At 37.0% G+C, this 12327-nt stretch overlaps 2 protein-coding genes across 2 annotated transcripts in view; both read right to left on the bottom strand.

Annotated features, from left to right (window-relative positions):
* LOC120312895 (zinc metalloproteinase/disintegrin PMMP-1-like) overlaps window positions 1-12327 on the bottom strand; it is a 52554-nt gene that overhangs the window by 15500 nt on the left and 24727 nt on the right. The gene's annotated exons all lie outside the window — the stretch shown is intronic.
* On the bottom strand, window positions 6019-12005 carry LOC120312897 (snake venom metalloproteinase BITM02A-like). Its single transcript, XM_039354204.1, has 6 exons — window positions 11834-12005; window positions 11385-11482; window positions 10335-10405; window positions 8300-8379; window positions 7199-7275; window positions 6019-6084 (listed from the first exon to the last, which is right to left on the bottom strand). The coding sequence occupies exons 1-4, from the start codon at window positions 11988-11990 to the stop codon at window positions 8301-8303; spliced, it is 405 nt and encodes a 134-aa protein (XP_039210138.1). The 5' UTR covers window positions 11991-12005; the 3' UTR covers window positions 6019-6084; window positions 7199-7275; window position 8300.

The raw sequence follows: 12327 nt of genomic DNA on the forward strand, positions 1-12327 counted from the left end.
TGATTCATGCCCAGATTATGACCCAGCTCATGGGCCATTGTAACTGCAACCATAACATCTAGTTTGCTATGATCCTAAAAGAAAGAGAACACTTTGTTTATTGTTACTCCACCAAGAAACTGAAAGTGAATCCAATTATTATTAGCACTAAGTGGCTAAAACTGGTGACTAAGTGACCAGTTTAGGATACCTCTAGCACTTCTGAATGTATGTATGCCTACCAAAACTCCAGAACATAAACAAATATATCTAGAAGGAAACTTTAAAGCCAGAAGCTACAGCTCAGGAGATCAAAACTTATGCATCCATTTGCTGTCTGCATTTATTCAGTTACTAAAACTTACAGGCAACTTCAGTCCAAAAACTACTCAGTGTCTTTTGCTACAAGCTCACATTTTCAGAATATTGAAGGTAGCCATCCTAAACAGACTTAAGAATGAGTTGGTCTTTCTGAATAAAATGACCTTCTTGAGCAAACAGGCTTAGGATTACCTCATACTACTAGGATCCTAACTCTGCTATTAAGAAACAAATCTTTATGAAATTTGTTGTTTAAGTTTTGTTTATTGCCATGTATTTCCATTTTTTCTACGTGAACAAAAAATTAAGTTTACTGTTTCTCAATAAATTCATAGCATCAGTTTAACTAATATGGTTTTCTTGCAGGATCTTAAAATACTGGAGTTTTTTTTTTTTAATAGATTTAGTATTCTCTCATTTTCTCAATATACTATAATTCAGTCATATACAATCTAGATGCTAAATCTCTTGGAATGAAAGAAGGGTGATTCATGTTTGTCATTAGGATTGCTAAGAATATTGTTCAGAAGCATTATCTGGAAGTATTGTAACATGATTTGGCCTGCTCATTTGCCAATTAGAGCACGGTTTGACTCCTTCTGATCCACAAACATTATAATATATTGTCTTCTTCTAATATATAATTCATTGCATACAAAAAGCTCATTCTACAACATGTCTAGAATGCATTGTGCCAAAATGCCATCAGTTGAGGCAGGACCTGGAGATGTCAAATCCACAAATAAATATGGATGAAAATGACATGGATCAAAAATAAGAAGAAACTTCATTTGTAAAGAAGTTTTGCCTATATATAAGTTTTTACTTGAGTACAAATAGATAACAGGTATCTTTTCTACTAACCTGAACAATTCCTGTAGAAAGCTTTGGGTGACACATGCTGGCCATATGAGCTACTCCTAGAACTCCATCTAAGTCAATCGCCCTATAAGAAAGAAAGGGAGGGGGATAAAATTGATAGAAGATAGAAGCACGTTATGTAGTCTTAGGGCAGACGTAACTATGGCTTTCTGCAAACACCTCGTCTCATCCTCAGCTACTACCAGTTTTCAGAATGTTAGAATTCATTTTAGGCTCTAGTCTCAGAAGCCGTTTAACTAAGCAGGTCTGTTAAAAATATTCAGGATGCACTTTCATTATAGGGTGAGTTTGGCTGGTGTTAGCATGAATTAGATTGGGGAGAAGGGTTAGCATGTTTTCTAAGGCCATTTGGGTTAATTTAATTCCATTAACTATGCAAACCCCAAATACATATTTATTTAATAGATTTTGTCTATCAATTTAGCTGTGGGGTTATTTATAATCATTTGATTTCAATTTTAAATCTAGGTGAAATGAAATCAAGCTGAGTTTTTGACCTACAATCTTTCAACGATTTTTCAAAACCATCTGTCATCTACAAAAAATAAGTGGTTGACTTTGACCCGGTAACATAGTTCACACATGATTTAAAGCATAGAGCATAGAGCAGAAGCTCTGTGCAAGCACTAACCTCCCCATAACCCTCCACTCCGGCCACCCCCACTCCCTTTCCCCACAATGAGACTTACGTGAGTAACTGAGCATTATCATGTTTTTTGCGCTTCAGCAAATCTGCCGCTCTCCAGTCTCCAAATTCTTTCAAAGTATCAGCTGCTGCTGACTGCACGTTAATCAAATCTTTGTTGGACCAAATTTCTATGCCAACCAGTGCTATATGAATATTGAAAGCTCTGTAAATCTGTCAGGTGGACATGGCATCAATCAGAAACTCAAACACAAGTAAACCTTGATTAAAAAGCAACCGACATTGGCTTCTATAGGCAGGTTAAAAAAAACAGACCTAGGCATCAATAGAAGAGAAATCTCTGGATCTCAAGGTTGAAGTCCTGGGTGCTCTGAGTTTGTGGCTTTGCTTACTCATGTGGAGTAGTCAGATAATGAAATGTCTGCAAGGACACCACCAAGCTCAGACAGCACTAAGGACTCTATATATTGGGGAATAATAATAATGTATTAAGCAGGAGAAATAAATAACAGTATAAAAAGAAGCAGGTGATTATTCTCTGTAAACAGGAACAGAAGACTAGGAGGACTAAAAGGAGAATTGACTCATCAATCTTCCTGTTCTCTCCCTGTTTCTAACTCATCATCCACAGTGAAAATGTAAACAAGGTGAATAGAAGACTGCAATATGAGCGTATCTCCTCCTAAGTACCACAATCCAAGTCAAGTTGACTTCCTCTCTCCAGGTTTCTTCTCAGGGATCAGTTTCATAATCAACTGAGCTTGGAATAGGCTGACTCTGTCCATCTCTTTCTAATCTCCAAGTTCAGAACCATTAACCACAGCCTGAAAGAATCCAGCTACAGATATAGTTCTGATTGAATTCTTGCAACACTTTCGGATCTGCATCCTCCCAACACAGTGGCTGTACTCCCATAAGAGGCTTATTAACCTAGTTACTGAATTAACCCATTTTCTGGGATGGCCTCACATGCTGGATCACCAGCTGGCTAAATGACCTAGTTTTAACTCACTCAAAGCCACAAAAATTAGCATTATTGTAAAAATCCATCTTTTCTCTTTCTTTACTTGGTTAAATGTTGTGCGAACACAGTGAAAGTGTGGTCTGGAGCTGAAAGAAGTTTAAAATCAACAAGCAAAATAATATTTGCCATGTCCTCTTACCAGATTTAAAATGTTGACACATGCATATATTCTTGTTCTTATAGCAGTTGAATTGCTGGTGTATTTCATGACCTACAGAAAAAACAAAAAAAGTTGAGATCATAATTATAGGAAGAAGGAAGAAGGAGGGAGAGAAAGAACAGATCAATGAAAGGATCATTGAATTTGCTGATGTAATAATAGTTTTTATCCAAGCAGATTTCTGATTTTCTAATCTACATTTGTGCCATTAATATATTAAGGATTCTTAAATTTTCTGAAGCATACATGGGCTTTTTTCCTGGTTGGAGAAAATTTTAGTCAGCCTACTGAAATGCTTTTCTAAATAGGATGCTATATTTCCATGTTCAGAGATGTGTGAGATAAGCATTCTTCACTATGCATCTTTTTCTTCAATTTACAGAACTGTTTAACCAGTGCTGGATAAAAATAAATTTAGATGGTATCCAGGAAGAACAAATGTGCAAATGTCTCTTAATTTTGTAAATGTTGGTTGGGTCTAATAACAAAAAATATGAAAGTTTATGATAAAGCACATTTTAAGAGAAAGCCAGTTAGGATGTTTGTTAATTTCTTCAAAAATGCCCATGTTAAAAAAGGCAGAAAAAAATGCTGTGCTCAATGCAGAAAGAAAATGGAGAGATATCCAGGATACTTACCATTACATTGTCAGCAACTATGACAAGCTCAATGTATTTTTTGATGCTCAAGTATCTTTCTTGCTAAACAGAACAATAAACAAAAGACTGTTTAGACATGTTGTTCCCAGCAGCCAATAAGAACGCTGGTCATCATCAGATAATCAGAAAAGTGCTTATTTTACTCTCTGGTCAAAATACTTGAAGTTTCAGAAATATTGGTTCTTTCAAGAAGACATTTACAGGGAGACAGCTTGTTAACATTTTATCCCTGGGCCTTGAGCCCTTCGGAACTGGGACATGGAAGTGGCAGGTGAGCACCTACATCTCCACTTGTATGACCAACAAATGAGCATGGGTGGGTGAGCTCCATTTGCATGAAGGGGATGGTTCCACTGGGTGCGCCCATGACCCCGCTGCTCACGTGGAACCATCTCCTTCCCCCCACTTGACCGCAAAACAGGAAAGGTTGGGGACTTCTGACTTAAAGAAAGTGCTGACAAAGTTTTGAGGAAAAAGTACATTATGCAATGGATTCTCAAGCACAAACAAAAGTGGTCTCCTTTAATAAAAATCACTTTCTTTGTATTAATAAGGTGTGACACTTTTTTCCAGTTAATCTGTTTTTGGAATTTATGACCTACCTTTACAGATAAAGGTGCATATGAATACCTAATTCTGAACAGAATTTAATAGGAATAAGAACAGACAAGTGAGGAATTTGCTCTCTTTGACCTGTTTTTCAGCCTGTGAAAATGATGCTTTAATGACTTTCTCACCTTTCCTTCCCTTTCTCAAACAAAGGATCCCAACCAATCACGTGAGAAACACGGTGATGTGGTCATGCTATGGAATCAATTAGACCTTGCCTGCAATCATATCACATGAAAGAGAAGGTAAGGGGAGGCAATCAGACATTTTGACCCACTGAACTCACTCTAAATGGCCAAATAATTATGCCTTTCTTTTGATGTAATTTTAAAATGATTACTGAAATAGTGCTTCAGATTTCTCAGGCAGAAGGAACAAAAAAACATGGTTAATTGCTCAGAGTAGTTTCTTTATTGTAATTCTCCTATAGACGGGAATCTTGCCAGACTAAAGCACACTGTGTGTAACCATGAGATACCCCTGTTTTAGGGAGGATCCCTTCAGGGCTTCTTTCTGCCATCCAAGGACTCATTGCTGATCTGCCTCTTGTTTCCCTGAGAAAGAGCCCCTCCCTCCTGCATTCCCCTGTTAGATTCCACCACTAGAGTACCCAGATTGCTCAGGAAATAGACTTATGCTAAGACCTGAAGGTTACTTGCTTATTTCTCTAGGAAAGTGTACTCCTGTTTTTTCAGCATACAGAACTACAAGGCCAAATTGCCAATTCCAGAGTGCAATTTCTCTCCTTGCTCTCTGACAGTCACTTTCTTAACTCTGCTGCACAAGATCCACAACTTGCTGAGGATAAAGATTCTTGAATTGCCAGAAACACTGAAGCCAAAAGACAAATTGATTTCACAATCAATTGTGGCATCTGCACTTGTGTTTTGGTATTACATGGTAACAACAACTGTTGTTTCATGTCAACTTTAATATTTTAATAGAAAACTTGAGGTTTTGAACTTCTAGATATGTATCAGCCAGTTTCAACTTTTGCCACCAAAAGGAAAGGAAGGAACTGTCACTTTGGATGCAATGTTTTGTTTTCTAATTTTTATTCTCTTCAGTAAAGGGGAAAAATATTGGGAGTATGAGGGTCAATTGTGACCAGATTCATTTTGTCATTTTTGATTCAGTCATTCCATCAATTCAACTTGATGATTCAAATCAAATTGGAAAATGGAGTCAAGATTATGTAATGGTTTTATCAAACATCTCAAAACAGTTAAATATTTCAAACCAGTTTTTCCCTCTATCCCAAGTCCTCTTTGCATGCATAAAAGAGGCATCCAAATTGACTGCTTTTCAAAATGGACTTAGGAAGTGGAGATGATTTGGAGATTCATTTAAATCCATTTTGATTCAAATCTCCAAACTATGTTTGTATGACCAAAGAAAATGCTATAAGACTGGAACATGTATTTTATGTTCATCAAGTTTCCATTATTTCTTTTATACCATGGCTAGAATAAAAAGTTAGAAATGGGGTGTCCTCCCTTTGGAATTCTATCTAATCACACACCCCCCCCCAAAGAATTTGTCTCCTACTTTACATTTTAGAAACAAGTAAATGAATCCCGGTTCTCAAACTATATTCACTTTGAGACTTACTTCAGGAGTAAGATTTAACTGAGAGGACTTTTTGATGGGCTCATATGATTCCCAATTCTGGGTTACCCCACACATTTTGGGGGCCTCATCCTCTTTTTCTACATTTTCATATTTGTAGACTGCATGGGCTTCACTGTCGGGAAGCTTCAAGGGTTCAATAAGGTACAACTCCCCTTGAAGCTTGAAATGTCCTCTGTAAAACAATGTGGAAAAGGGTGATCAGAGATGGAGAAGTGACAGAAGAGAATATTGTTAGTTCAGAGATAACCTGCACTGATGATGTTAGCTAGTTGGGTAATGAAACTCAGCTCTGAGACCCATTTTTAACTAACTAAGTCAACATTCCCTGTGTTTCTGAATCCCTGGAGATTAAAACATATGATGAATGGTTGCAGGAACTGGGTACATTCAGCCTAATGACAAGAAGGAGTAGAAATGACATGATAGTCTTTCAATATTTAAGGGGCTGTCACAAAAAAGTGTGGGACAGCCAATTCTCCAAATCACCTGATGGCAGGAGAAGAAGCACTGGATGGAAAGTAATCAAGGAGAGAACCAACCTAGAACTAAGGAGAAATTTTCTGACAATTGGAACAATTAACCAGTGAAAAAGTTTACCTTCAGATGTTATGGGTATTTCATCACCACTGATTTTTAAAAAGAGACTGACATCTATTTGTCTAAATTGATATAGGTCTCCTACTTGAGCAGGAGGTTGGACTAGAAGACCTCCATGCTGTTATTTGGTCATCCTGCTTTCCCTTTATTATTCTGTTGTTATTCTGCTGTGTTCCATCTTTTCTCTGCATGGACACAGACTCTGTTCAAAGGGGATCTTTCAGTGTCTTCCTTCAGTAACAGATGTTGAGAGGACATTGATTCTGACTATTGATAAAGACCTTCTGAATTTTGGGATCTTTATGTGGCTAAGATATCTAGCTGGTTGGGGAAGGTGTGCAGAGTGGCTCAAGAAAGTGTTTCTGGGTAGAACTGAAGAGTCTGCTTGCCTCTTCCTCTACACTTTCCAGCAAGGTATGCAATCTGAAACCTACTTATCTTTTCTACCTGTAACATCACCTCCTATATGTAAAGGAGACAGGGGCTTGGAAGTTCCTTTAGACAGATCTGATTTAGCTCCCTCGTGTCTCTGCTGGCTGTCAGCAGCTCTTCTTGGTATTCAACCAAAGTCTTGGATCACACCCAACTGATTTGCATGAAAAACTGATGTCCTTCATTTTAACTGTGACAACTCCAAGAGCAATATATTATTTTTAATAAAATAAATAAAAGATTAGAGAATATCTTACTTTAAACCGTTGCATGCACTGATGCTTGCAGTTGAGTCAGCATCATTCTGGATGCGTCCATGATAATAGCAGTGATCCTGTGGGGAGACAAGAGGACTCCACTGGTTAAAGCTGCTTTGTGGTGTGATTTGATGAGCAGAAGTACAGTTCCAATGTATTTCACCACATCAATGAAATATTAAGACAGCAGTTATTCAGAAAATTTTGATTCAGGGGGACAGAAGACATGCTTGGGAAGATAACTAACACAAAAATATAAAATATTTTCTTGAAGGTGAACTCTAGTGCTGAACTACAGGATTTGCTGAAGAAACTTTCAGACTTGATGTTTGTTCAACATTCTGAAATCTTACTGAAAAATTCCACATTTACTAATGATACCAAATAATCATTATTTCCTTGAGCTCATACAAGGAAAGCTTTCAGAATATACAGAGAGATATGATTCCTAACAATATCTGGAAGCAGGATCCATGCAGACATTAAAATCAAAAGATTTCTGTTACACACTAAGTAGGAACAATTTGTATGAACTTTGACGATGCTAAGCCAGAAGTAGATATTTTTTGGAGACAGAGGATGCATGTTTAGATCAATTTGAGGACAAGGAGCCAAGGACTTCACGAAGCATGTTAGTGCTGTCATTTTTTGCAGCTGTTAGGGCCATGTTCTGGACCATTTTAATATGAAATAGATTATATGGATTTCTGTATAGGAGCAAAGTGAATTTCTCTCATTTTTGGTATTACAAATAAAAGACTGTAGTTTGGTTTAAAAATGAAAATATAGATCTTATAAACCTAATGTTCTCATAATAAATCTATTTGTGAAACTAACTCCCCAAAATGCTGGTTTTCAACCAGTAGGAAAGAACTTGATGATTGAAATACTGCCACGATAATTCAATGAGTAAAACAAACTGGATTTAACATTCCATACATCCTTGTAAGAACATATCAATATAAGATACTTCATAGATACAGTATATAGCCCTTCTTGTTTGAGTAGGCTGGTCTTGTTCTTGTATATTTGTAATATTGTGCACAAACATTCATTTCAATTTACTTCCTAAAAGCAAGACTCTTAAAAGTGAGACCCTACCTCAACTGGGGGGGTATGTTGTAATTTCTCTGCCATCAGGGGAATAATGAGTCTCGCTGTAATCTTCTGAAAAAAGTCCTCTGCAAAGAAGAGAATATCTATGTCAGGAATTAAGTAGGACTGAGATAATTTCATAATAAATTTACAACTTCTATATAATGGCATTTTAAACATCTTGTTTGTTATCAAAAGAATGGAGCAGGTATTTCAATCCCATGGCTATTTAAGAGGAGGGCAGTGCATACTAGATTCACCTGAAGAAAGAGATTTACACCAAAGAAACTGTGCAATTCTCTTCATCAAGGCTCAGAGGAGAATGATTGTGTCTTCTTTTGTATTGTGTCTTCTCTTCATTCTTCTATCCATGGCTCTTCAAACTTGGCCCTTGGACTTCAACTCCCAGAATTCCTCAGCCAGTCCAGAAGTAATAAAAGGGCCAAGTTTGAAGACCCCTTTTCTAGTCTATACAACATCTCATGGAACTGCTGGGTCTATAAAGGAGAACAGTATAGCTCTATTTACTTTAGAATAATTTGAAGGAACCTCAAGGAAATAAATGCCTTGAACCTTTATACAGAAGCATCTCTCTTGAAGTTTTAAATCAATGTATGGAGTCACTTTCCATTCCTGATATCATCTATTCACTTGGCATTGCCTTCTATTTTCCAGTCTAGATATTCCCTGCTGGTCTTCCCTCTCTAGTCCTGCTTTGCTTCCACGCCAAAACAAGACCATCCAGATGCTACCTTTGAAATTCCAGTAGTATAAGATAAAGTGATGCACAGATACATACTGTATAGGGTAATTTCTTTGTAGCTTATACTTAATAATAAAAGCAATATACATTTGGAGGCACATATAATTGGTCAAAACTAAAATACATTTTATAATCAAAGCCAGACAGTCAATCCCAATGCTCCAACTATGTATCTCAGTATTAAATTGCACCAGCTTGCCAAGACTTGTTTACAGTTTAGTGGCTGCTTTACTAATTTAAACTGCGATATGGTATTTACAGGTTTCAGGGTAATGACAATGGCACACTTTCTTTTAGTGGTGTTTGTGGTTTATTTACTGTACACATGAGAAATCCAACCTAGAACTAAGAGAAATTTCCTGAGAACAAGAACAATTAATCGTTGGAATGGCTTGCCTTCGGAAGTTGTGGGAATTCCATCACTGGAGGTTTTCAAGGAATGATTGGACAGCCATGGAATGGTATAGTCTGCTGATTGAGCAGGGAGTGGACTAGAAGGCCTCCAAGATCCCTTCCAACTACCGTATGTTTATCTTTTATGCTGAAAAATAGTTTCATTCCATTTCTATTCCCCAAAGTGAAACAAAGCTGCCAATATTTTTTTAAGGCCTGGCTAGATGAGTCAGTGAAAGAGCAAAAACTCATTTCAATGGTTAGTTATTATGCAAATATAGGTCAGGTGGATTACATTTGCATAATATTTTTATTCATATCTTAATTTACAGTTGAAATGGAACACCTCAGAGAAGACTCACAGGGCATTTTTTTTAAAAAAAAAAGTGTAGTGAAATTGGGGCTTGTTTCGGTCTTCTCCCCTTTTGGGCCTTAATAGGAGATGACATTTCCTGCCTTTCATGCTTGAACATATACATTCTGATGTAAGTTGAACAGCTATGCAGGTCTCGTAGGAAATGTTATTCAGATTGACGGGGTATCTGTGAAGCAGCATAAACAATCTTTTTTGAATCTTTGCAATATTTCATAACTAACCTAGTTAATTCAAGTGTTAGAAGGTTATGAACCTTGAATGGTTCAACTTTGTCTAAAATTGTTATGGTCCAGCAGCGTGGCATAGGAGAGCAGGAGTAAAAAAATTCTCATTTTGAGGTAAGATATAATTAACATATTCAATCACTATATCCATTTTTCCTACACAGAGACATTTAATTTAATTTCCAAACAAAGGAATGCAATTATTATTTCTCTTAGATTGTGTCCAGGAATATACATTTTCCACATTGTCCTAATAAAGTTAAGAGAACTTCTGAGTTAGCATACTTATTTTTTTCCAGGTGAAGGACCACTGGCTCTCCATTCACTTTAAATTCGTATTGCATGGCATCTTCATACTGAAATGCAAAAAGTTCAGGGTTTATTTTTTCAGATAATTAGACAAATAAAATGTGCACCCACTTAACAACTCTACACCTGTATCAATTCAAATCTAAAAAATAATTTGCCATAGCCAGACTATTTATGAGATTTAGAATATCTCATCTAGTGCTTTGACCTGTAAGTTCTTAAATGAACTTTCCTGCATAAGTTCAAGATTTCATTCTCTAAATGAACATTTTGGCGAATGAGGTTGAGCTGGGACAGAGGGACTGACTCAAAAGTCATCTGGTTCTTAGTCCTAATCGTGAGCTGTAAGCACTATCACTATACCATCTTCACCTAGAAACACAACTTTTATATTTCAAAATGATGCATTCTGGGAAGCTAGAAAGGATAATTTCATAGCTGTCACAGCTGCCCATCAACTTTTATGAAGGATGACCCAAGAACATAAAAAGGAAGAAGAAATCTCTCAAAGCTGTCTATTAAAAGTAAATTTATGTTAGGCGTAAGTAACCAGATACATACATGTAGAGTTTAAATCAACTACTTTATTGTAATCTGCCTATAATACAGGAATCTCCCTAGACCGCTTTCCTTCTCTTTGGAACAAATAGATAAACTTTAATGGAATTTCCTGGGGTTGGGGGAGAACATGTCAGTCCTGGATCTGTTGCAGCTATGAAATGACTCATGGCTAATACCCTGCTTGATCCCTCTTCCCTGTACAGCTGGGTAATTCCCTACTCTTTATTAGTTATACTAACCTATTAATATTAGAAAATTCTGTTTGTAAGTTGCCATGAGTCTCCTCAAATTTGTGTGAATTGGGCGGCCATATAAATTTGTTTAATAAATAAATAAATAATTCAAGCATGAACATAGATTGCAATGCAAAATCCAGATAAGCGTTAGATGGCAGCAAAGGAATATCAAAATTTCTGTGGGCTGACAAGAAATAATTTGTTGATGAAAGAAAGATCTTTTTCTTACCTTTGGCTGAACTGCTCCTTTGGGCAATGCAGTGACTTTTCGTGGATACACTACTTCGTAATCATTCACGTTCCCAGATTCCAGGATTATAGAGCTCCCTTTGTAAGGAAAAAGAAAAGGAAGTTTTGGGTTGCTTTGGGATGTTATTCTACCATTCTCACATCCACAACACAATTTGTTATTCAGTTATCAGTGAAGAATGGAATCTTTTTCTAGTGGGACACAGCACAGAAATCCAGATTTTCTCTGGGAATGCAATTTGCTGAATGAAGTTTGGGAGCTGGAAGTCTAACTGGAGACATTGCTTAGCATTATTTTGCTAAGTCTATAGAAACTGAAGTGGAGCAAATTTTGGTTCAGCATCCAAAGACAAATCATAGAAATTTGTTAGGTGTCATAGACTTTTAGCAGTAAGAATCTGAACAAGGGAACCAAAGAGAACATCTTACCTTGATATGGAAACACTGCTAAGCATATAGTTACCAAGAGAACCTGGATCATTTTGGAGGCTGGATTTGGCTGGAAGACAGGCAATCTCTTCCTACTTTCAAGCCAACCTGAGCTCTGTTGACTATGAGAAGCAAGGAATGAGTCCTTCAGCTTCATTCATGCCCTCATATGAGAAGGTGTTTGCTAAAGGATTTGCACAAATTCTGAGTTGTAACAATACTACTGGAGGGCAGTTTTCCAGCTGGCTCAGCACTTGTCTCTCCAAAAATGACAGCTGAAAGGGTTTGTTCAAGGCATCCCCAAAGCAAAAGTCCAAAGGAGGCTATTAATTGTTCACAGCAGATCTTTCCCTGGCTCACATGTTAATACAACTAAATTTGGGGCCTCTGGTGCATGGGGTACAGAAGGGCTTGCTCTTGCCAGTATACACAAGAATCTAGTCAACTAATAGTCAGTGCTGAATTGACACTAAATATGGGTCAATGGAATTCAC

This window comes from Crotalus tigris, unplaced genomic scaffold (assembly GCF_016545835.1).
Source record: "Crotalus tigris isolate CLP2741 ecotype Arizona unplaced genomic scaffold, ASM1654583v1 scf7180000018549.3470463, whole genome shotgun sequence".
Lineage (NCBI taxonomy): Eukaryota > Metazoa > Chordata > Lepidosauria > Squamata > Viperidae > Crotalus > Crotalus tigris.

What these genes read in the sequence shown, in the direction of transcription:
- LOC120312897 (XM_039354204.1), bottom strand. Translation starts at nt 11,990, where the DNA reads ATGAAGCTGAAGGACTCATTCCTTGCTTCTCATAGTCAACAGAGCTCA. An exon ending in AGCAGTGTTTCCATATCAAG is followed by an intron (nt 11,483 to 11,833) that starts GTAAGATGTTCT and finishes TTCCTTACAAAG; the next exon opens with GGAGCTCTATAATCCTGGAA. An exon ending in AAGGAGCAGTTCAGCCAAAG is followed by an intron (nt 10,406 to 11,384) that starts GTAAGAAAAAGA and finishes TTTGCATTTCAG; the next exon opens with TATGAAGATGCCATGCAATA.